Here is a 26,630-nt window from a genome sequence, read left to right as displayed (position 1 = left end):
TCTCATATAACAACCGCTCAAAACTAATAACACCCTGTAACCCAGAGGGTGCAAATCATTTTGACAGGTGCAGTTCAGCGTTACACAAAGATTAATTACAAATGTCTTTTAGTAACATCTGTGACATTATATTTACAAATGATTAAACCAACTTGTGGGTGTCACGGAACGTAATGACAGAACCCAAGCACAGGCAGGAAACGGTTTACAAAAATATTTTATTAAAATATAAACACAAAAAAACCCCTACAAGGGGCAAAACAGGAAACGATACTGTTGACTAAAAACAAAAAAGACTTCCCACAATGGGGAATAGACTGAGGAGTCAAAAACATATACTTCTTCTTCTTCAAAAAAAAAAAAAAACAAGACAGGAACAGAGCTTAGACAAGGGTAACATCTTGACATGATCTAAACGACATATACTGAATGACAACAAACCGGCAAGGGAAGAGAACAAAGGGACATTAAGTAGGGGAAAACTAACGAAGGATGATTACAAAAGGCAGGTGACGGGAATTAACACTAAGGGCATGATTACGGGAGAAAGGAGGGCGGGGCTAAGAGACACAACAGGACCCTGAAGGACATGGTACTGTCACGACTCTGTCCAGGGAGCTAGAAAACTCGTGACAGGAAGGGCAAAGCCCTGACAGTACCCCCGCCTCAAGGGATGCCCCATGGGAGAAATCTCAGCGGGCCAAAACAGAAATAAAACATAACAGAAATAAACAAACACCATAAACAAAGCACAGAGCAAACTATGGGGGAACATGAAGGAGGCAAAAATGGGGTTCGGGTAGGCCACTAAAAATAACAAACATGGGAGGGGGTGGGGGAATGGGAGGCCAAAACTTGGGGACACTAGGCATGGATGGAACAGGAGGAGGAGACTTGGGAGGACCGGACGAGACCGGCAGGTGCTTGGGAGAGCTAGGGTGAGGGTAGTGTCCGAGCGAATAGGGCGGAACAGTACTAAAAACCGACTGGACCGGACTAGGTGCCGGCTTTATCTGACTGGGTGCCGGCTGGATCACCGGCTGGACTGCTGGCTGGACCGGACTGGCTGCGGGCTGGACCAGACTGGTTGCCAGCTGGACTACCGGCTGGGGTGCAGGCTGGACCTGTAGCGTGGCCGGGACCGGACTGGAAGCCTGCGGCGGAACCAGACTCGACAAGAGCTTCCAGCTGTTATCGCAAAATAAGCCGCTTCAGTGTGATACAAGAAGACCCTCCACTTCATGTCCTGATCACACTGTTGGGGATTATTTCTGCCATAACAACCAGCTGCCTGTACATTATCCCTTACGTAAACACTAACATCTCAGAGTAAAACAACTTCACAACATTCAATATTGTGTAAGAAAGAGTTTACAAGACTAGATTTGTTTGCGTGAGTGCGTGCGTGTGTCACACAGAAATAATGGTGAGAATAATTCATGAAGTCTAAATCCAGCATGTAGAGGTTCAGTGAATGTTGTGTAGACTGCAAGTGTGTGAGAGTGTGTGTGTGTGTGTCTGTGTGTGTCTGTGCGTGTGTGTCTGTGTGTGTTACACAGATTAATTAAAGAGTTATTAAGAACTGTGAATCCAGCACAGAGAGGTTCAGTGAATGTTGTGTTGAATGTGTGTATGTGTGTGTGTGTGTCAGAGACGCTGTAGAAGGACAGAGTGCCGGCCGGCCAGTCCACATACACTCCTACTCTCTTAGAGAGAGGTGAAGACACACAGATGACTGTTTTATTATTATTGAACCATGCAGTGATTCTGTTATCTGAGCAGTGCAGACTCCATGATTTGACATTGTACCCAAACATACTGTCTTTACTCAATCCTTTCCTCCTGATGCTTTTATATGATATTGATATAAGAACACCTGATCCACTCCATTCAACCTCCCAGTAACAGCGTCCAGTCAGACTCTCTCCACACAACACCTGAGGAACACCTTCAAATCTGTCTGGATGACCAGGATACGACTGACGCTCATTCACATTCGTGATCCTTCTGTTCTCTTCAGTCAGTTTGAGGTGAGTGTTTGTTGTGTTTAGATCCAGTGTGACATCACAGACATCTGAACACAAGAAGACACATTTATAACCCAACAAAACAACAATCACTAAAGCAATCAATGTGTGTGTGTGTAGACTTACATTTATGTAGTCCTGCTGTAACTCTGAACTCTCCTCCATGATCCACACTACACACACACACACACACACACACACACACACACACACACACACACACAGGTCAGTATGTGTCAGAATTAGTGTTGTGAGTCATACTTGAGTTTGTTGAGTGTGTAGTTTGGATCATTGAGTCTATCAGAGAACACACACACACACCCACACACACACAGGTCATTATGTGTCAGAATTAGTGTTGTGAGTCATACTTGAGTTTGTTGAGTGTGTGGTTTGGATCATTGAGTCTATCAGAGAGCAGCTGAAGCGAGTGTTGTGGGTGATTGTAGCTCAGATCCAGCTCTCTCAGGTGTGACGGGTTTGAACTCAGAGCTGAAGCCAAATAACAACATCCTTCATCTGTCACCATACAACCTGATAACCTACAAACACACACATCAACATGTCAACACACTCTTCAGTTTGTCGCGCTCACTTGTCTTATAATAATGCTTTTGTGAAATCAGTCTCTAGAGAGAAACACCTCAGTGTGTGTAGTTGACTCTTGTTGTGAGTGTTGAGAGCATCAGAGATCAGCTTCACTCCTGAATCCTTCAGATCATTGTTACTCAGGTCCAGCTCTCTCAGAGACGTTGATGATTGTAGACATGAAGACAAACTCTCACAACACTCACCAGTCACATTACACATGGACAATCTAAACACAACCAAACAAAATTGTTAGTATCGATATATCAGTTCCCTTTCTGTCGGTCTCTCGACGTTGTGTCGAACCGACAGATGGGGTTCGTCCCTGAGAACCAATCGCTTCCGACTACTTAGAAAAGGCCAATGAAAATTGGCGAATGAAATTTGCATGCCGGACTCTGCCCCCAGAAATCCAGATATAAAAGGGAGACGGCGTGCTTCATTCATTCACCTTTTGTTCTTCGAAGCCTTCGCTTATGAAGATCAACTCTCTCTACTACTTAGCAACTCCAGATTGCTGGTTCTACGACGTGGTGCAGCGGACGGTCCCTTCCTGCGGCGACTTCCCCTGAGCGTCTCGGCGGTTCCAGAGGTGTTCGAGCCAGCAGACGGTGCCACACCGTCTGCATTCTAAAAGAGGAAATTTCTCCAGTGTGGCATGTCCTGCAGTTCTCATGGGTGCAACACACTCATCGAGGAGGGGGACGGACACGAGGTCTGCTTCCAGTACGCTGGGGCAGCCCTTGTTGATACGTCCTGCCCGCACTGCGGACGGTTGACTATTCAGACGTTGCGTCACGGGTGGCTGTGTTCCCACGGGACTCAGCCACCACCTTGTCTGCTTCCCGTTCCGTGACGGCAGGACTACGGCCCTGCCACCCGCTACAGCGAGCAGCGAGGGTGATATGAGGATTACTGTGAGCGCTAATCCGTCAGCCACTGGCTCGCGGACCGTTCGCACCTCACTTTGCTCGTCTGACCGTTCCCCGCGAGACGGTCCCACCGTCTTGTTCCTCAACCACGTAATCAGAAACGGTGCGTGACAATGATGAGATGTGTCATGCAGCATCGGGGGATGACGTACTGCCATCCGACTCAGACGATTCCTCGGGCTCCCTCCCTCGGGGGGTCGAGCCCAGGAAGAAGCGGACGTCGAAATGTCAGCCATGCTTTCCCGGGCCGCTGAGAGTGTTGGGTTGCAGTGCCCGCACTGCCTCTCCTGGCGCTCGCGGCTGGCTACATGGCGCCTCGGGTTTGAGCGCGGCTCCAAGCCACGCCCACCCCCAGTGCCGTGTTTACCGGAAGTGCATGAGGAACTTAGTAAGACCTGGAACGCCCCCTTTCCGGCACGTTTCAAGTCAAACAAAGTTCTGTCACCCTCTCTTCCCTCGAGGTTGAGACAGATAGAGGATACGTCGGTGTCCCCCAGGTGGAGTATGCCGCCGCAGTGCACTCGTGTCTGTAGGCGGCGGCCACCTGGGGGGGGGGCTCGACCTAGACTCCCGTCCAAAGCATGTGGGGTCTCGGCATCTCTGGTGTCGAGAGCTTACATTGCAGCGGACCAAGCTGCCTCCTCTCTTCACGCTATGGCTCCTGCCAGGCCAGGGCATTGAGAGAGCTCCACGGGGGTAAGACCGACCCAGTGCTTATGCAGGAACTCCGCGCCGCCACCGAACTCGCTCTACGGGCGACCAAGGTGACCACGCGGGCCCTGGGTCGGACGATGTCCACACTTGTGGTCCATGAGAAACTCCTCTGGCCGATCCTTGCGCAGATGAGTAACGCCGAGAAGGTCCGCTTTCTCGACGCACCCGTCTCGCAAGGGGGGGCTGGTTGGTGTTACTGTCGAGCCGCAGTGGCCCCGCTCACCCCCCGCCCCCTCGGGGGGCGCGAGACCCGCACGCGGCCTCCCCCGGAGGGTTCTCGACAGTAAAGAAGCAGTCCTCCGTGCCGCGACTCGGCCGCCTCTGCCGTCGAGTTCCGTGCACTGTCTGCTTCCCAGCAGCCCTGGTCCTCTTCAACGCCCTCCAGCTCTGGCGCCCCCCACTCAGGCGGCCCCCCCTGGAGGAGACAGCGAAGAGGAGACCATCGCCCCATCAGCAGCCGCGGCGAAGCGGCCCTCATGGGAAGACCTCAGGGGGATAGAGGCTACCATTGGGGCCGACCCCAGCCACATCGCTGGGAAGTCAGATAGGGATGGATCCTGCCCCGTCTCTCCATCTGGTGGCCCCCTCCGGGGGGCAAGCGCCCACTTATTCTCAAAAGAGAGTTTCCTTTCTCTCTGGGTTGTCACAGCCGCTCTCACCCTCTGCACGACGGTGAACGGCAAACTCGACGTTGCGTCAAGGCGAAGCGCAATGTCGAGTATAAACACCAGCCCTAAGCACTCTCAGTCAGACAGTGCGTTGACCTGCGCAGTCGCCAGGCAGGAAAAACAGCAGAGCCGATCTCCTCCCCGGGGGACCTCCCCCGGCAAGGAATCCGTACTGCTAGCAATCGAACCACCCCCCCGGGGGGACGATGAAAAAGATCGTACCTTTAGTCCCCCTGTCTCATTCTGGGAGCCTGTCCGGCTTCCCAGACTGTCAGGCTAGCTAGGGATGACGATCCGTCTCGGCTACGCGATCCAGTTGCCTCACGCTCGCCAAGTTCAGGGCATCCGATATACCTCAGTCAGAGGCTAGGATGTTCCCGTACTTCGGGCCGAGGTCGCCACCCTTCTGGCGAAGGGAGTGATCGAGCCCGTCTCACCAGCCGAAATGTTCAACGGGTTTTTCAGCCTGTACTTCATTGTCCCCAAGAAAGGCGGGGGGTTGCGCCCTATCTTGGGTCTGTGTGTTCTGAAAAGGCACCTACACAATAGCTGCCTTTCAGGTTGATCACGCAGAAGCGCATCCTGACGTCCGTCAGGTGTCAGGACTGGTTCATGGCAATCGACCTGAAAGACGCGTACTTCATGTCTCGATCCTCCCTCGACATCGGCCGTTCCTACGGTTCGCGTTCGAGGGACGGGCATATCAGTACAGGGTCCTCCCCTTCGGTCTGTCCCTGTTTCCACGAGTCTTTACGAAGGTCGTGGAAGCCGGTGTGCGGGTACTAAACTATCTCGACGACTGGCTCAGCTTGGCGCACTCTCGAGATCTGTTGTGTACACACAGGGACCTGGTGCTCCGGCACCTAGATCGGTGGGGCTACAGGTCAACTGAGAAGTGCAAGCTCTCCCCGGTGCAGAGCGTCCTCTTTCTCGGTATGGAACTCGACTCTGTCCTCATGAGTGGTCCCGCTCACCCCCCGCGGGGGGCGCGAGACCCACGACGAGGAAGCCCGCTCCCTCGCTGCCTCCCAGAGGCAGTGCGACTGACTACAGAGCGCGCCCGATCAGTGTTGAACTGCCTGAAGCTCTCAGGCAGTCAGCGGTCCCCCTGAAACATTTCAGAGGCTCCTGGGATACATGGCATCCTCGGCAGGGGTGGTCCCCCTCGGTCGATGCACATACGACCGCTCCAACACTGGCTACAGAGTCAAGTTCCTTGGAGAGCGTGGCACACCAGCAGCAGGCGTATGATCATCATGCTTTTCTGCCGACTCACCCTAACCCCCTGGTCTCCCATGACCTTCTTGCGGACAGGGGTCCCCTTAGGCATGTCTCCCTGTAGGGTTGGGGTGCCATGTGCAACGGGCACGCAGTGTCGGGGCGGTGGACGGGCCCCCGCCTGCATTGGCATTCAACTGCCTAGAGTTGTTGGTTGTGCTACTTGCATTGAGGAGGCTACTACCTCTCGTGCAGGGCAAGCACGTGCTGGTCCGGTCGGAAAGCACAGCTGCTGTGGCATATATCATTGGTGGCATTCGCTCACGGCAGCTAACATGACTCGCCCGGCGCCTCCTCCTCTGGAGTCAGCAGGTGATCAGTTCCCTGCGAGCCACACACATCCCAGGCGTCCTGAACCAGACAGCCGATGTGCGGAGAGTGGCGACTCCATCCCCGCGCAGCCGGCTCATTTGGGAGCAGTTCGGCCAGGCACAGATGGTCCTGTTGCCTCCCCGGACTCCACCCATTGTCTGCTTTGGTACTCCCTGTCCGGATACAACCCTTGGCACGGATGCCCTTGCGCACAGCTGGCCGCGGGACAAGCGAAAGTACGCTTCCCCCAGTGAGCCTCATTGCACAGGTCCTGTGCAAGGCCAGGGAAGAGGAGCATCAAGTGGTACTAGTTACACCCCTTTGGCCTAACCAGGACTTGGTTCTCGGAGCTAAGGCTCTGACAACAACTCCCCCCTGGCCGCTCCCCCTGGCGAATTGCTTTCCCAGGGGAAGGGGCACGTTACGGCATCCCAGGCAGAACCTGGTCTCCATGTCTGGATGGGACGAGGAGATCCTGAGTGACCCACCCCCGGTCCGGTTGGGACGTCGCATGCTAGGGCTTCGGCCACTGGGCGGCTATACACCCATAGGTGGCGCCTCTTCTCGTCCTGGTGCTCTTCTCGGCGAGAAGACCCGCGGAGTTGCTCGGTCGGGTACGAGCTGTCCCTTCCTCAAGAGAGACTGGGGAGTAACCTCTCCCCCTCCACACTGGGAATGTATGTAGGCGCTACGGTCGCTCATTATGACCCAAGTGCTGGGTAGCCAGGGACAGCACGACCTGGTTATTAGGTTCCTAAGGGGCGCGAGAGGGTGACCACCTTATCCGCGCTCCGTACCCTCTTGCGACCTAGGTGGCGGGCCTCAAGAGGCCCCGCCCCCTTCGAGCCTCTCGGGGTTGCCGCTCTTTCTCAGTCTTGATAAAGACAGCTTTCCTGATGGCGCTCACCTCCAAGAGGGTAGGGGATCTGCAAGCTCCCTCCGTGTCCACAGATTGCCTAGAACTCGGGGCCGGGATTCTCACGTTATCTTGAGACCCCGCCCCGGCTACGTGCTCAAAGTTCCCACCACTCTTCCGAGAGACCAGATGGTGAACCTGCAGGCGCTCCCCACCGGGGAGGAAGACCCAACCTATCCGTGTTGTGTCCAGTACGCGCACTGCACCTCTACTTGGACCGCACGCAGAGCCCAGAAGCTCTGAGCAGCTCTTTGTCTGTTTCGGAGGTCATCAGAAGGGCTGTCTCCAAACAGAGGCTGGCGCACTGGATCGTGGATGCCCTCGTTATGGCATACTGATCTCAATTCGCCCCTGCTCGTTGGGAGTGAGGCTCTGGGGCACTCATGGGCACTGGCTCAGGGCGCCTCTCTAGCAGACATCTGCAGAGCTGCGGGTTGGGCTATGCCCAACAACTCCGTGAGGTTCTAATACCTACGCGCGGAACCGGTGTCAGCCCGCATTCTGGCAAGGTGTAGGACCGGCAGCCGGTAGGGCGTACGCCTGCGAAAGCCCTTCCCCCTTCCTTAGGGGGATCAGCGGCTATTACGCCTCCCCTCTTTCCCCACTGGGTAAAGAACAGGCATTTTATCCATCCCTAGCACCTTCCTAGGGGCAGGCTGGGCAGAGCAGCCCTGTCGCCTTAGGCCGGGGAACAGTTGAGTTATCTCCCACATAGCTCTAACCGGACCTAGTGCTCCAGACGTGGTAACCCCCCCTCCGTGGGCTGTTCAGTCTGATGTATCCTCATGAATGGTTCCCACCTCGGCAACCCATGACCTCCCTAGGTGGACTCCCACCTTGCGGTTAACTCCTGCAGTCCGCACATTTTCCCATGAGTTCTCCCCTGTTGGTGAGACCATGTGGTGTCTCAACTAATTCCTCCCTACGGTAGGTAGTGGTCTCTGCAGCGTTTTTCCCCCGGGGGAATAATGCTTACCCAGTGGCCCTTATGGTGCTGACCGGCTTCTCGCCATTTAGAGAACTAGGCCTCCGCCCGTGACGGCCGGTGGCAGGGGTTTCCCAACTTTGTGGTAAAGCTCTGGGTCCCCCTTCCTCTCCACTGAATGGTCATAATTTCGCATTAGCGTCTTCGTCTGACTCGCCCAGGCCAGTCAACGTCGCTCCGCTAGAGATTGTGACGCGGCTCAGTGCTGTGGCGTCTTACATAGGAACCCAATTCTGTTGGTTAGACACAACGTCGAGACACCGACAGAAAGGGAACGTCTTGGTTATGGATGTAACCTCGGTTCCCTGATGGAGGAAACGAGACGTTGTGTCCCTCATGCCACAACACTGGCCGCCCACCCCAGCGGTCGGGGGAGGATGCTTAAGGCTCCTCAGACCAAAGGTGAATGAATGAGCACGCCGGCTTCCCTCTTATACCCGGACATCCGGGGAGGAGCCCGGCATGCAAATTTCATTCGCCAATTTTCATTGGCCTTTTCTAAATACTCAGAAGATGATAGGTTCTCAAGACAAACCCCATTCTGTCGGTTCGACACAACGTCATAGTTACTTAACGTTATACACGAAGCAAACGATCATGAGTGACGTGACGTTAGTCCAAAACAAAACAGTGTAATCGATCAAACGCTTCAATCTACGCTGAACCAATAGTAGCAAGACCAACCCATCTAATTATCATACAAGACACAGAAAGTAAGAATAAATTCAAGAATAAATAAATAAAAGTGGAAATAAATACATGCGATAATAAATAAATATAAAAATAAATAAACGTATAAATAAATAAATGTAAAAATAAAAGGAAATGAAAATAAAATAATCTAAAAAAAAAATAAAATAATAAAATAAATAATTAAAAATGGACACAAAAAATAATAAATCAATTTAAAAAATGAAAAGAAAAGTTAAAGCTAAGATCAATAATAGCTAAAACGAATTATTTTGTTTTATCAAACCATTCATTCCTGTATTTATTTTCATATTATTACATTTATTCGTTTATATATTTATTTATTTATACATTCATTTATTTATAATTTTTGCAGGTTTAGTCCTCCATAGTTGTGGTGTTCATTCCCATTGTTTATAGATTATTATGCAGAGTGAGCAGATGCATTTTACATCAGTGCAAAAAAAAGCAATTCCCCAGATGTCAATCCCATATAGAGAACCTGCGGTCAATCCTCAGAAAGTGAGTGGATAAGCAGAAGCCCGCAAATTGTGATCAACTCAGAGCACTAATAAGGCATGAAATGTTCGCCATCAGTCAGGATTTGGCCCAGAAACTAAAAATAGAGGTTATGAAAAACAAGGCTCAACACTGTAAATATGGACTCTTTGCATATATATTATGTTTTTGCCAAGAAATGACTTTAAAACGTAAAGGCGTTTCATTATTTGCTTATCATTATTTTCCAGTGTAGAATAGAAACATGTGGAAATATAGCTGCAAGCAGCAATATGGGGTCAAGCACCATTGACGCCCCACTAGCGCAGCGCAGAACCAGGCCGGTGCAGAGCCATGAGAGCGTAAACAGCAGAAATGGAACGTACGTGAATAAAGGACAGGTTAAGAACAACAGATGAAAAGGAAACAAAGACTTTACATATAAACGTATTACATGTGTCACGATTGGTGCGTGGAAGAACCCAAATGCAGGCAACAGCGGTGATGAAGGGGTTAACAAGAAATACTTTAATAAATATTAGAACAAAACAAAAACCCACGAGGGGGTAAAGAAGACCAGACTAAAATATATATATATAAACTGAAATAAAAAAATTCTCAACGAGGGGAATACAAGACAACAGGACAAGGATAACTAAAACTAACACGACACAACGTCTCACAAACAGGCAAGGTAATCCAAAGTAGAGAACATCAAACGCAGCACATACAAACACAACGTACGTACAACGTAATCCAAAGGCACAAGACAATGAAACAAGAGGGCATTTATAGGGGAAGACAAACGAGGGATAACGAGCAAGGGCAGGTGTGGAACATCAAACACTCAGGGAAAGATAACAAGGAAACGAGAGGGGCGGGGCCAATGACGAGACACTGGAGAGAACGCATATTATTGTCAAAAGGACAATAATATGTTTCTCTCCACACATAACCAAAGACTTTGTCATGACTCTGCTACAGGACCAAGAAAAACATGACTAAATGAAGCAGAGCCATGACAACATGGTTCTCACTGGATTCGAACACACAACCTCAACAGGTGTAATCTGTCTGCTGAGGTGGGGTTTGTAAAAGACCACCCACTGGCCCAACGACGGAATCCAATGGCGTGGTTGAAGGGATCTCGTGTTCTGCTTCTCCTCAGCGATTTCCACATGAAGTTATTTAAAACTGTTACAATTTAGTTCAATTTACAAGACTCTGTGGTTAAGACCGATCTGACTCCAGTTTTATTATAATATCTAATAAGTTATATGACATTTCCAATGATCATAGTTAATTTTATCTGTAAATCTTCATACTTTATATATATATAGTATCCTTTTGTTTGGGACCTGCAGTCGCACAGAGTCTCACGCCGGCTGGTTCGTGAATCTCACGGTCACAAAACTGTCAGATCTGACCTTTAGTCAGAGGTTGCCGGTACCTCATGCAACTTGCTAAAGTAGATAATTCTGATCTTTAGTCAGAGGTTGCCGGGTAAACTAATATCATTATGTCTGGCCGCCAAATGCTTGCTCAAAAACATAACAATAGTTATTTTAGTCACGATCATGCAACTTGCTTAAGACTGATAGATAGGTGGAAGTCTATGTGAGCTTTAATAAATATGCCCTATTCATACAACATATTGATTTTGCGGTAACAGAACAGGCTCCTTTCAAACTACCGGTCATAACAAACTCTGAAGAATTCAGATATAATCAACAATAACAACATATTATGCCAGGCAGGTACAACATTAATTCAATCATAGAATGCACATAGAAAGAAAATCCAAACTTAATAGACAAAGATGATCAATATAATATAATAAAAATAAAAACCACAAAGTTTATCATACCTGGCAAAATTGAAACACACAATTGCAGCGTGGATAGTTCTGGTTACGGATGCTATCCTGAGTCTTTTGCCTGTTCACATTATATACCCAGATGTAACAAAGAATCCAACGGTCAGTGAGAAACTTGGTTTGTTTGTTTTCTCGTGACTGAACAGAACATCAAATGGGATCTCATCAATCTATCTGTAAACCAGATTCCCTGAGAAAGTCACACCTCTTAGAGAAGTGCAGGTTATCTCCTAAAGTTTACATTTACATTTACATTGAGTCATTTAGCAGACGCTTTTATCCAAAGCGACTTACAAAGAGAATAAGGAGCAATAAGCGATATGTCATACAGGAGCAATAATGCAATAGGTGCCAATACAAAGTTACTAGTTTCAACAAAAGCCAGACCACTACCTGTTGAGAGAAAGTGAGAGGGTTAGTGTTATTTTTTATTTTTATTTTTTTAAAGTTAACAAGCTCTAATACACTCTTTGTTAGGTTTGAATGAACTAGACCTTTTACCCATCGCACCATGACCTTTAAAACAATACCAAACATGATGATCAAGTCTTCATAACATGACAATAAATGATATAACAGTATGAAATGTGTAAGGACATTTCCAGTGATCAGGGGCCTCATTTATAACCGTTGCGTACGCACAAAACATGCCCTGAAAGAGGCGTACGCCACTTCCCACACAAAAGATGGGATTTATAAAAACAAACTTGACGGAAAAATGTGCGCACCTGCACGCAAACTCTGACCCATGCGTACGCACATTCTGGAGACAGAGCAGTTTGGCGACACCGATGGTGAGTTAGTGAACTCAAATTAGATTTAAAATAAACACATTAAAAAATTAAACATTAATCCCTCACACACATTTAATGTGACCTTAAATATCCTCATTATCACGCAGATTAAATCTGCAGAGTTGTTTGCGCTTGTATTGAGTGATACTTGTTTCATGCAGCTCTTGTAAAATCAAACTCAAATCTTAAATAAAAATTCAATCTAAATATTTAATCAGCGCTGTCTCACCATCACACTATGAGCGCATGAGGAGGAGATGATCCGACTGCATAGAATATAGGACAGCATCAAATAACTCAGTGTAAATAAATAACTAAATATATTTTCCTTACTGTGCATAATCATCGAATGTCAAAGTCTGGAAATACAGCCATTAAACTCTCGCACAATCGTTTCTCTAAATGTCCTCGGTATCGGTTCTAACTAAGTTCATAACAAAACCGGAATGAAGAAACATTCGTCTTTAATAATTATGTCTTCAAATTGTATGTTAATGATTAATGATGAATTTTAATTAATGAAATTAATGATGTGATTTTAATGAGGTGTTAATGATCAGTCTAAATGCTGTAAACATATAAATGCTGCAGAGACCTTCTTTGGCTTCAATATAATTATAATAATAATTATAACAATTATTAATATGGAAATCTCAGTGAATCTCATGTGTGGCCATTTGTTTATTTTGTTACGGAGATAAAGGATGGAATCGGGGGTTTTACATAAGTTTTTGTTATTTTTCTATGGCATCTGATAGCGGTTGGACCAGGAAACGGTATACGTCCATAATGGTGTGTGACGTCAGGCTTAACAAGCGGATTGGATGTCAATCTTATTAATATACGAATAAGCATTCATGAGGTGCTTTGCATTGACTATTTATGGGTAAACATGGGCGTGTACAGGGCGGGATATAAGGCTGATTCACGTACGCACACTTGCAGGTAATCTGTGATTTATAAAGGGAAAGTTGAGTGCAGGTGTGCGTGCGCAAGGTTTTATAAATCTCAATTTTTGTTTGCGTACGCCCTTTTCAGCATTCTGGCGTAAGTTCACTTTTAGGAAGGTTTCTACGCACAGTTTTATAAATGAAGCCCCAGGGCCTGAAGAGATGAAGGGGAGGGGAGAGGTGTGATAAGAAGATGGGTTCAGTTCCTGGGCATCAACAACCCCTGACGGGAGGGCAGGATATCATTCCTCGGGATCCAGCAACAAATGGGGTTTTATTGTTTTATGTCTCAGCATCACAAACAAACTCAGTTCTTAGTACTTTTCCAGCTGCCTTACAGGTTTAACAAGCTACACCACTCAGTTGGATACTCAAGCATTAGCATCACAGAGCAACAAGAGCAAAAACCAGCAGATATAGAACGTACGTGAGAAAAAAAAGATTATGAAGGAGGTGAGAACAAAATCAAATAGAAGACTTCAGATATAAACGTTACACGTTCAACACGCGGGATTTGAACCCCCAACCTCAAAGTCTCAAAAAAATGAATATCAGACAAAGCATTTAAGAGTTATAAGCAATTATATAAAAAGCATAATATCTCATGAACGCTAGGTAGCGCTGTCTTGAAACTTGACGTGTACGTCCGGGAGAGTAATTTGATGACGCATACTCAATTCAATTTCAATTCAATTTTATTTATATAGCGCTTTTCACAATGTGCATTGTTCCAAAGCAGCTTTACAGGAGCAAATAAGAAAAACACAGAAAGGTTATATTTGTGGCCGATATATCATACAATTAAAAATATATAACGATTACAGTTTTTCTCGATTGCTTAAACACATTTCTTGAAATTATGCCTCGTATTCTCAAAACAGTAAACACAAATCCATAACATCTCACCCAATTCTCCAAACATCCTATTGTCAGGTCAAAATGAAGCTCTCTTCTCAAAACCATTCAAACTTGCTGAAAAAACAAACTTTTCCTGCAGACATGACTTACAAGCCCTCAAAATCACCCACAATGCAACTGTTACGGTCCGGTTGTGTTCGGTGTGTTTTTCCTGGCACAGAGTTTGTTTTGGTCTGTGTCGAGCACGTGGCACCGCTAGCTATGGGCGGACCACGTGCTCTGTGTCCGCGTCACTGTTCCCTCCTCCCTGTGTCTGTAGACTCTCATGCACTGGTGATTTTCCACTACACACACACACACACCTGCATTTACTTACTATGATTAGCATCCTTGTTCCCGTAATTGCCCCACACCTGACACTATTTCCTCTCATTATTTCTTCCCTTTATCTTTCCCTAGTGTCTCTTGTTCTTTGTCTGACTGTTGCTTTTGTTAGCCTGTGCTGACTGACCCAGACGTTGCTGCGGCACGTCTGACGAAGTTGTTTGTCTCGTATAGCCTTGTCTTAGTCCCTGTCTGATCTTGTATTGTTAATATCATCATTCGCCTGTTACCTCGTTTCCTCTCTCGCTCCTGGCAGTTCCCGTGGGCGTTTCACCTGTCATCCGCTGTTGGCGGCCAGCTTTTCTCTGGAGGATCGGAGAGCTTCATCCACGTCGGAGTTTTCTTCCGGGTTTCCGGCACGGTACCAGGACTGAGTGAGATACCCCAGCACGAAAGATTCCATCTCTTCGCCGGGTTCCTAGCTCCCGTCCTCGCAGCAGTGCTCTGCTACTCCTCACCTCTCACCACCGCGAGCTGGACTGCTCGCGGCCGGTCGCCGAGAGTTTCCATCTCCTCGCCGGGCTCCTAGCTCCCGTCCTCGCTGCAGTGCTCTGCTACTCCAGGGATTCTCACCTCTCACCGGTTGGGTCACCACTGTGTTTTTGACTGTGATCAATACATTTCTGTCTTTACCGCATCTGGGCTGTTTTTGTGTTTCTGCCATGACAGCAACATAGTCTTAGACACTGGTGAGATCAATTCAAAACACTGTTACTAAAACTCTTAGTGGGATTCAAGAATAATTTGACAGCTTAGTGTTTATTAGAATATACAACATAAAAGAGTGCAGATAGAGCAAAGTACAAGAATGAGCTTTAGGAAAAAATAAAAAATAAAACATTACACTACTGTAAAGTAGATGAAGATGATCTTACAAGACAAGAGAAGTTCAAAAACCAAAGAACAATATAAACTGGTCATGCAACACAATACGGTACACAACTGCACAAATAACATTTACATTCAGGCATTTAGCAGATGCTTTTATCCAAAGCCACTTACAGAGACGATAAAGGAAACAATACAGTGAAGCGATTTGTCAATAGGAGGCAATGTAAAAATATGGCATCCTCTGCACCTTTGGCCCAATTTTGTAAAAGTATTCCGTATTTTCTGCAAAAATACAGAACAGGTACAAACGGTGTACACATGCTACAGTTTACTGGATACAGAATAGTGACATGTCTCAAATAAAGTGTGTACAGTAATTATACTGTATGTTGACAGTAAGTAGTATAAAGCCCAGTAGATGATTCTAGGATGCACACTTACCTGTGCTTCTAATGATATTATCCTGAGATTCTGATTGGCGTGTCATCAGTTTTGCCCCTGAATGTTTACTGGTGGACAAATGTGTGCTATTTGAGTTTACATATTGACACTTCAGTTCATTATATTGTGTGTTTGTGTTTTCTGCAGTCTTGTATAAAGTACTTGAAAGCAATACTTGAGTAAAAGTACAAGTATCTTACCAAAAAATGACTTTGGTAGAAGTTAAAGTCAAAGGACAGGTTAAGAACAACAGATGAAAAGGAAACAAAGACTTTACATATAAACGTATTACATGTGTCACGATTGGTGCGTGGAAGAACCCAAATGCAGGCAACAGCGGTGATGAAGGGGTTAACAAGAAATACTTTAATAAATATTAGAACAAAACAAAAACCCACGAGGGGGTAATGAAGACCAGACTAAAATATATATATATAAACTGAAATAAAAAAATTCTCAACGAGGGGAATACAAGACAACAGGACAAGGATAACTAAAACTAACACGACACAACGTCTCACAAACAGGCAAGGTAATTCAAAGTAGATAACATCAAACGCAGCACATACAAACACAACGTACGTACAACGTAATCCAAAGGCACAAGACAATGAAACAAGAGGGCATTTATAGGGGAAGACAAACGAGGGATAACGAGCAAGGGCAGGTGTGGAACATCAAACACTCAGGGAAAGATAACAAGGAAACGAGAGGGGCGGGGCCAATGACGAGACACTGGAGAGAACGCATATTATTGTCAAAAGGACAATAATATGTTTCTCTCCACACATAACCAAAGTCTTTGTCATGACTCTGCTACAGGACCAAGAAAAACATGACTAAATGAAGCAGAGCCATGACAACATGGTTCTCACTGGATTCGAACACACAACCTCAACAGGTGTAATCTGTCTGCTGAGGTGGGGTTTGTAAAAGACCACCCACTGGCCCAACGACGGAATCCAATGGCGTGGTTGAAGGGATCTCGTGTTCTGCTTCTCCTCAGCGATTTCCACATGAAGTTATTTAAAACTGTTACAATTTAGTTCAATTTACAAGACTCTGTGGTTAAGACCGATCTGACTCCAGTTTTATTATAATATCTAATAAGTTATATGACATTTCCAATGATCATAGTTAATTTTATCTGTAAATCTTCATACTTTATATATATATAGTATCCTTTTGTTTGGGACCTGCAGTCGCACAGAGTCTCACGCCGGCTGGTTCGTGAATCTCACGGTCACAAAACTGTCAGATCTGACCTTTAGTCAGAGGTTGCCGGTACCTCATGCAACTTGCTAAAGTAGATAATTCTGATCTTTAGTCAGAGGTTGCCGGGTAAACTAATATCATTATGTCTGGCCGCCAAATGCTTGCTCAAAAACATAACAATAGTTATTTTAGTCACGATCATGCAACTTGCTTAAGACTGATAGATAGGTGGAAGTCTATGTGAGCTTTAATAAATATGCCCTATTCATACAACATATTGATTTTGCGGTAACAGAACAGGCTCCTTTCAAACTACCGGTCATAACAAACTCTGAAGAATTCAGATATAATCAACAATAACAACTTATTATGCCAGGCAGGTACAACATTAATTCAATCATAGAATGCACATAGAAAGAAAATCCAAACTTAATAGACAAAGATGATCAATATAATATAATAAAAATAAAAACCACAAAGTTTATCATACCTGGCAAAATTGAAACACACAATTGCAGCGTGGATAGTTCTGGTTACGGATGCTATCCTGAGTCTTTTGCCTGTTCACTTTATATACCCAGATGTAACAAAGAATCCAACGGTCAGTGAGAAACTTGGTTTGTTTGTTTTCTCGTGACTGAACAGAACATCAAATGGGATCTCATCAATCTATCTGTAAACCAGATTCCCTGAGAAAGTCACACCTCTTAGAGAAGTGCAGGTTATCTCCTAAAGTTTACATTTACATTTACATTGAGTCATTTAGCAGACGCTTTTATCCAAAGCGACTTACAAAGAGTTTAAGGAGCAATAAGCGATATGTCATACAGGAGCAATAATGCAATAGGTGCCAATACAAAGTTACTAGTTTCAACAAAAGCCAGACCACTACCTGTTGAGAGAAAGTGAGAGGGTTAGTGTTATTTTTTATTTTTATTTTTTTAAAGTTAACAAGCTCTAATACACTCTTTGTTAGGTTTGAATGAACTAGACCTTTTACCCATCGCACCATGACCTTTAAAACAATACCAAACATGATGATCAAGTCTTCATAACATGACAATAAATGATATAACAGTATGAAATGTGTAAGGACATTTCCAGTGATCAGGGGCCTCATTTATAACCGTTGCGTACGCACAAAACATGCCCTGAAAGAGGCGTACGCCACTTCCCACACAAAAGATGGGATTTATAAAAACAAACTTGACGGAAAAATGTGCGCACCTGCACGCAAACTCTGACCCATGCGTACGCACATTCTGGAGACAGAGCAGTTTGGCGACACCGATGGTGAGTTAGTGAACTCAAATTAGATTTAAAATTAACACATTAAAAAATTAAACATTAATCCCTCACACACATTTAATGTGACCTTAAATATCCTCATTATCACGCAGATTAAATCTGCAGAGTTGTTTGCGCTTGTATTGAGTGATACTTGTTTCATGCAGCTCTTGTAAAATCAAACTCAAATCTTAAATAAAAATTCAATCTAAATATTTAATCAGCGCTGTCTCACCATCACACTATGAGCGCATGAGGAGGAGATGATCCGACTGCATAGAATATAGGACAGCATCAAATAACTCAGTGTAAATAAATAACTAAATATATTTTCCTTACTGTGCATAATCATCGAATGTCAAAGTCTGGAAATACAGCCATTAAACTCTCGCACAATCGTTTCTCTAAATGTCCTCGGTATCGGTTCTAACTAAGTTCATAACAAAACCGGAATGAAGAAACATTCGTCTTTAATAATTATGTCTTCAAATTGTATGTTAATGATTAATGATGAATTTTAATTAATGAAATTAATGATGTGATTTTAATGAGGTGTTAATGATCAGTCTAAATGCTGTAAACATATAAATGCTGCAGAGACCTTCTTTGGCTTCAATATAATTATAATAATAATTATAACAATTATTAATATGGAAATCTCAGTGAATCTCATGTGTGGCCATTTGTTTATTTTGTTACGGAGATAAAGGATGGAATCGGGGGTTTTACATAAGTTTTTGTTATTTTTCTATGGCATCTGATAGCGGTTGGACCAGGAAACGGTATACGTCCATAATGGTGTGTGACGTCAGGCTTAACAAGCGGATTGGATGTCAATCTTATTAATATACGAATAAGCATTCATGAGGTGCTTTGCATTGACTATTTATGGGTAAACATGGGCGTGTACAGGGCGGGATATAAGGCTGATTCACGTACGCACACTTGCAGGTAATCTGTGATTTATAAAGGGAAAGTTGAGTGCAGGTGTGCGTGCGCAAGGTTTTATAAATCTCAATTTTTGTTTGCGTACGCCCTTTTCAGCATTCTGGCGTAAGTTCACTTTTAGGAAGGTTTCTACGCACAGTTTTATAAATGAAGCCCCAGGGCCTGAAGAGATGAAGGGGAGGGGAGAGGTGTGATAAGAAGATGGGTTCAGTTCCTGGGCATCAACAACCCCCTGACGGGGAGGGCAGGATATCATTCCTCGGGATCCAGCAACACAATGGGGGTTTTATTTGTTTTATGTCTCAGCATCACAAACAAACTCAGTTCTTAGTACTTTTCCAGCTGCCTTACAGGTTTAACAAGCTACACCACTCAGTTGGATACTCAAGCATTAGCATCACAGAGCAACAAGAGCAAAAACCAGCAGATATAGAACGTACGTGAGAAAAAAAAAGATTATGAAGGAGGTGAGAACAAAATCAAATAGAAGACTCAGATATAAACGTTACACGTTCAACACGCGGGATTTGAACCCCCAACCTCAAAGTCTCAAAAAAATGAATATCAGACAAAAGCATTTAAGGAGTTATAAAGCAATTAATAAAAAGCATAATATCTCATGAACGCTAGGTAGCGCTGTCTTTGAAACTTGACGGTACGTCCGGAGAGTAATTTGATGACGCATACTCAATTCAATTTCAATTCAATTTTATTTATATAGCGCTTTTCACAATGTGCATTGTTCCAAAGCAGCTTTACAGGAGCAAATAAGAAAAACACAGAAAAGGTTATATATTTGTGGCCGATATATCATACAATTTAAAATATATAACGATTACAAGTTTTTCTCGATTGCTAAACACATTTCTTGAAATTATGCCTCGTATTCTCTAAACAGTAAACACAAATCTCATAAACATCTCACCCAATTCTCCAAACATCCATTATTGTCAGGTCAAAAATGAAGCTCTCTCTCAAAACCATTCAAACTTGCTGAAAAAACAAACTTTTCCTGCAGACATGACTTACAAGCCCCTCAAAATCACCCACAATGCAACTGTTACGGTCCGGTTGTGTTCGGTGTGTTTTTCCTGGCACAGAGTTTGTTTTGGTCTGTGTCGAGCACGTGGCACCGCTAGCTATGGGCGGACCACGTGCTCTGTGTCCGCGTCACTGTTCCCTCCTCCCTGTGTCTGTAGACTCTCATGCACTGGTGATTTTCCACTACACACACACACACCTGCATTTACTTACTATGATTAGCATCCTTGTTCCCGTAATTGCCCCACACCTGACACTATTTCCTCTCATTATTTCTTCCCTTTATCTTTCCCTAGTGTCTCTTGTTCTTTGTCTGACTGTTGCTTTTGTTAGCCTGTGCTGACTGACCCAGACGTTGCTGCGGCACGTCTGACGAAGTTGTTTGTCTCGTATAGCCTTGTCTTAGTCCCTGTCTGATCTTGTATTGTTAATATCATCATTCGCCTGTTACCTCGTTTCCTCTCTCGCTCCTGGCAGTTCCCGTGGGCGTTTCACCTGTCATCCGCTGTTGGCGGCCAGCTTTTCTCTGGAGGATCGGAGAGCTTCATCCACGTCGGAGTTTTCTTCCGGGTTTCCGGCACGGTACCAGGACTGAGTGAGATACCCCAGCACGAAAGATTCCATCTCTTCGCCGGGTTCCTAGCTCCCGTCCTCGCAGCAGTGCTCTGCTACTCCTCACCTCTCACCACCGCGAGCTGGACTGCTCGCGGCCGGTCGCCGAGAGTTTCCATCTCCTCGCCGGGCTCCTAGCTCCCGTCCTCGCTGCAGTGCTCTGCTACTCCAGGGATTCTCAACAGAGGTGGGTAGTAACGCGCTACATTTACTTCGTTACATTTACTTGAGTAACATTTGGAAAATATGTACTTTTTAAGTAAAATTAAAAGTGTGTACTTTTACTCTTACTTGAGTAAATTTCTAATAGAAAATCTGTACTTTTACTTCGTTACATAACTTACATTGCGTGACGTTCCTTCGTTCCTTCATTTTAAAATATGCTTTTTAAAACGCGTTGTTTATTTCAAGGTTGTCGTCTCTTTTTACGGGCATTCCCGAGTGATCGATTCTTTTGAGTCGATTCTTTTGAAAGCATTAATTGAACAATGGGCAAAACCATTTGAATAGGCTAATGAATCAGTTCAAATGATTTGTTCAGTTCGCAGCACGATCTGAATCATCTGAAGCAGGATTACTCACTCCTCGTAGCGCGAAACTTAAGAACACGCAGAACACAAAGAGCGTTGGATGAAGTGGATATTAATCTATATCTATACAATCAAAACTGCAAATGTGTCATATTGTTTGCCAGCAATGATAAATGCCCGCCATATGCGCGCACCCGCGCGACCTGTTCGTCAGACACGCAACATGCGCGTTACCTGTCAGACACAGAGACGTGGGCTTGCAGAAATATACATTTGAAGAACAGAAGGAAGAAAACTTGTTGATGGGCGTGTGGTTCACTGTTTACTGTTTGTTTACAAGTAAGAGCGTTTCACAACACACACGTGACACAACACGAGAAAACATGAGCTTTGTTCAAAAATGTGTATTTCATTTAAGAGAGCACTGCAGATGTTCTAGATCATCTTAGGAAATGCTCTGAGTTTAGTTCATGCTTTAGTTTGACATGGTCTATTATTCTAAATAAGTTGTGTAAACTACATTGACATCAGGACTAGATGAAATTTACAGAAATGCTTGTCTCTTCTGTGTTTGTCTATTCTTTAGTCTCTCTAGTATATTGCAAAGATATCTGCTTATGATAATTAAAAATATTGATTAAAATGTAATATTAAAATATTGGCGTTAATATTAATTTTATGTAGTAGGCCTATATAATNACCCTTTAAAATATTACTTGAGTAAAAGTCTTAAAGTACCTGACATTTAGTATACTTAAGTATCAAAAGTAATTGTCTGATATAAAATGTACTTAAGTACTAAAAGTAAAAGTAAAGGTATTTAAAAAAAAGTGAACGGTTAGAATTTTGAGGTAATTAAATCAAAGCAAATCTCAAATTCAACAAAATGCACGGTGCTTTTGAAGATGTGAGTAATCCTGAAGCTCCTCTGTAACCTGCCATTAATTAGCCTAATGTGGTCTAAAAAAAATCCCTCCACCGGTGTAACGCTAATTTACCTAGGAAATATTCGACCGCCACTTAGGCTATACCAGAAACCGTTATTAACCATTTCAGTATTATGTGTTGAATTAATTCGGAGGGAAAATCATTGGTGTTGTTAAATATCTGCACATTGGCTAATCAGAAAAGTTAACTAGCACACGTTAGCCTGGCCATCACGTTAGCCAGATATCTGAACAGGCTTATGATAACTAATTCATGTTAAATAACGTTGATTAGTATTGAATGAAAATTAATTTAACCTACCTCGATGTGCTTCTTCAGGTTGGACGGGGTGTTTTTTAATGCCAATATTTCAGTGACTCTCGGTAGGCATACCGGGTTTCCATCCAAAGTTGCGAATTTAGCTTATGCGCAAAATTGGAATATCGCATAAAACATTTCAATAGCACCGTTTCCATCCAACTAGTCAACCTAATAAACTGGCACTAAATATCAGTAAGAGAAGCCACTGAATATAATAGTTTTGATATACTTGCGCAAGCAGACGATTAGGAAACTCAATAAATGCGGTGCTTTTGTGGATGCCTGCTGTTCGGGAAACACAGTCGTGACAGTTCTAAGAGGCAATTACAAAAATACTTGACGACTTTGCTCAGGCGTTTAAGAATGACCATAACAACATTTCTGATGCTGTGTCACAAGATCAGTTCTCTGGTTAGTCAGGTTACGCAGTCTCATAGTGCAGTTACGTGACTTTTTGGAGGAATTTATTCAGCAAATGCGTTTCCATCTCCCATTATTCGCATTAACCCTTTTTCGCAAAAATGAAAAACCACCTCAAGCGAGCGTAAAAACCTTTTTGCGAATTAAGGGTTTTTAATTAGAAATTTAGCGTTTCCATCACTCGTTTCTGATGCGAAACTTCAAAATGCGAATAAAACCAGAGTAATGGAAACCCACACTTAATCCGGTAGGAAGAATTTTTCACTCCAATGTACGAAAATATTTCTTGCAAATACGGCAACGGGTGTGTAACGTTATCTTCGTCACCACCACGGAGTTCACCAAGTTCGTCACTGTAGTCGAGATGCTCGTCATCTGCTACCGGAGTGGTAACGTTAGCAGCAGAGCCTGCAGCAGGTGCTTCCATAATGGCATCAATAATGTGACATGCCCGGACAAGCAGGACTTCTTCTTCTTCGTGCTTGGCGGTTGACATGACAACAAACAGGCATTACGTCACCAACTCAAATTTCTTCTGAAAATTCTTTACATTTGTAGTAACGAGTAACGAAGATGGTTAGGAGAAATGTATCGGAGTAAAAGTACACATTTTATTTAGGAAATGTAGTGGAGTAAAAGTGAAAGTTGTCAGAAATATAAATAACGAAGTAAAGTACAGATATGTGAGAATTCTACTTAAGTACAGTAACGAAGTATTTGTACTTCGTTACATTACAACACTGGTTTTCTGAATGGGAACATGGTTAAACCTATGCAAATTGAGGCTGTTTGTGTGTGGGGTTTGTACAAGTTGGTGTATTTTTCTGAGAATGTGTTTATAGTTGTCAGAAAATGGTGAATTGTTTCATGAATTGTGTGTTAGCAATCGAGAAAAACTGTAATGACAAAATTCAAAATGGTGGACAGGCCATTCATCAAATCGTGACAGAATCTTAATCATACCATCCGGCATGACCCGAGGAACCCATAGACACCGAGATTACGATAACCAAACCCAATTTTGACATGGACCCTCTATCCGAGGTGTCGATTAAGCTTACGAAGTTTTGTACTGATAGATTGAAGAATGGCCGAGAGACAGCCTCAATTAAATTTTTGGGGCAACTTTGAAAAGTGTGCAATATCATAACTTTTGAACATCAGCGAAAATCGCGTGTCTGTCGGTTCACATCTGTGTGGCTCAATCCAAAGATCTTCTGAGGCAATTTTCATAAAAATTGATCACAATTTCTAGGACTAGAAATGAAAAAAATAACAATACTGTACTTTTCAAGATGACTGCTACTGTAATGGGCGGAGTCTTAATGGAAGACATGGAATGCGATGAGCGTGACAAGTGGATGACATGTTCCGAGTACAATTTCTGTCAATCAATAGCTTCAAAAGTTACAGCCATTTAAAACGTTTCTGAAAAGGTTACCACAGACTCCCATTGGTTAGGAAGAAGAAGAATACCAACAGGAAGCAATAGAGGCCATATAACCCCTTTGGGGCTTGGCCCCTAAAAATACAAATACAAAAGCAGCGAACTTTGAAAAACACAAAATGTATGTCACTGCCAATACTTTTGGCCACAACTGTACATTAATAAAACAAGACTGTTCAATGTTTTGTCATTTGACAGCAATACAATTTAGAAACATTTAAATAATTTTGTTACTGGTTGCTTTAAGTGTGGCGCTGAATTCTCTATTTGTGCTCCTACATTTTTTGTCTTCTAAAGAAGCTACAGTTCTTCTTTAAGAAAATGTCACCATCATTTATTATTTTATCAGCTGATATGATTTTTTACTGAAATGTCTCTGACCTCAGTGTGTGTAGTTGACAGTTGTGTCTCTTGAGAGCATCAGAGATCAGCTTCACTCCTGAATCCTTCAGATCATTGCTGTAGTTGACAGTTGTGTCTCTTGAGAGCATCAGAGATCAGCTTCACTCCTGAATCCTTCAGATCATTGTTACTCAGGTCCAGCTCTCTCAGAGACTTTGATGATTGTAGACATGAAGACAAACTCTCACAACACTCACCAGTCACATTGCACCTGTAAAATCTAAACACAACCAAACAAATCTTCAAATGTAGTCAAATGTAGCGGCAAGGTTGCGAATTGCAGCCGACCGCTCACTCCACCCCTCACCCTCCCATTCCAAACACTACGACAGCTGACAGAACATGGCGAATTATATGCAAGGGGACCCGCGGTGTATGTAGATAGAAATAGCTCATTCTAAGGTCATAAAAACGTCTTGGTTACGGATGTAACCTCGGTTCCCTGATGGAGGGAACGAGACGTTGTGTCGAACCGACAGAATGGGGTTTGATCTTGAGAACCTATCATCTCTGATTGTACTTTTCAAAAGGCCAATATAATTTGGCGAATGGTATGACACGCCAGTCTCCGCCCCATGCATACGGAGGCCACACCCTACGGGAGGTGATGTGTGGAGAACACCGCATGGTCTCACCAATGGGGAGAACTCAAGGGAAGTGCAGGGCCCCAACGGGGTGCACAGAGCAGTGTAACCCACTGCGGGAAGGTCACAGGTTCACCTGCAGTGAAACCAGAAGTGAGGAATGCGTCAGACGGGACATCCCAACAGGGGAGTCACTCCGTGAGCAGCATCAGTTCAAATAACAGGGGATTGCCAGTAAGGGACACTCACCTGTACCGAACCGGGTACACGAGCTGCTCCGCCCGGCCCGTGACCCAACCGAGATGCTTAGTGATGGATGGAATGCCTATACTTCACCAAGTGGGGGGAAGTAGAGAGGCGAAAGTGCGCACTGACTCACCCAAGGAGGGGAGAAGGCGCTTAGCAGGCGTACGCCGGGCCGGTTACCAACTAGGACATGGTCGGAAACCGGCTCCACTCGGAGGTTGTAAAATATCGCAAAGGTGGAGGGCGTAGCCCAACCCGCAGCTCTGCAATGATCTGCTTAGAGAGGGCCCTGAGCCAGTGCCCAAGAGGAGGCTCACCCCAAGAGCCGTCACGGCAGGCGAATTGAAGACGTAGCCATAACGAGGGCTCCACGATCCAGTGGCCAGCTCTGTTGGAAACAGCCCTTCTGTGCCTCCGAAAAAGACAAGAGCTGCTCAGAGCTTCTGGGCTCTGCGTGCGGTCCAGTAGAGGGCAGTGCGCTACTGGACACAACACGGTAGGTTGGGCTTCTTCTCCTGGGGAGCCCTGAGGTTCACCACTGGTCTCTCGGAAGAGTGGTGGGAACTTTGGGCAGTAGCCGGCGGGGTCCAAGATAACGTGGGAATCCCGCCCCGAACTCAGGCACTCGTTGGACACAGGAGTGCGGTAGATCCCCTACCCTCTTGTGGAGGCGAGTGCCACTAGTAGAGCCGTCTTCATCGTGAGATGAGGTAGATCGGCCTCCCCCAGGGGCTTGAACGGGGAGAAAGGACAGCACGACACCGATCGCACAACTCTGCGGAAGGGCACCAGGACGCGAAGAGGCGCCACTTCTAGGCGTAGAGGCGCCTAGTAGTTGGCGCTCTGGCCTGAGTGATGGTGTCCCTGACCCCTGGGGGCAGGTTACTCAGGGCCTCGTCGTCCTGTCC

General features: G+C 44.9%; 1 protein-coding gene across 1 annotated transcript; it reads right to left on the bottom strand.

The window, feature by feature from the left end:
* Positions 1-206: 206 nt before the first annotated feature.
* LOC130565159 (ribonuclease inhibitor-like) lies at positions 207-24,981 on the bottom strand. The gene is made up of 5 exons (XM_057351741.1): positions 24,872-24,981; positions 2,671-2,844; positions 2,399-2,569; positions 2,154-2,200; positions 207-2,074 (listed from the first exon to the last, which is right to left on the bottom strand). Exons 1-5 carry the CDS (start codon positions 24,979-24,981, stop codon positions 1,380-1,382), a joined length of 1,197 nt encoding a protein of 398 aa, XP_057207724.1. The 3' UTR covers positions 207-1,379.
* Between the last annotated feature and the right edge of the window lie 1,649 nt (positions 24,982-26,630).

The sequence above is a fragment of the Triplophysa rosa genome, linkage group LG14, assembly GCF_024868665.1.
Source record: "Triplophysa rosa linkage group LG14, Trosa_1v2, whole genome shotgun sequence".
NCBI lineage: Eukaryota > Metazoa > Chordata > Actinopteri > Cypriniformes > Nemacheilidae > Triplophysa > Triplophysa rosa.
Note: the sequence above shows the minus strand (reverse complement) of the source record. Positions and strands in the feature narration are given on the sequence as shown.

Coding starts and splice junctions, on each gene's coding strand:
- LOC130565159 (XM_057351741.1), bottom strand. CDS start 24,981: ATGCTCTCAAGAGACACAACTGTCAACTACAGCAATGATCTGAAGGAT. Junction 2,845..24,871: donor TGTCAACTACACACACTGAG/GTCAGAGACATT, acceptor GGTTGTGTTTAG/ATTGTCCATGTGTAATGTGA. Junction 2,570..2,670: donor AGTCAACTACACACACTGAG/GTGTTTCTCTCT, acceptor GTGTGTTTGTAG/GTTATCAGGTTGTATGGTGA.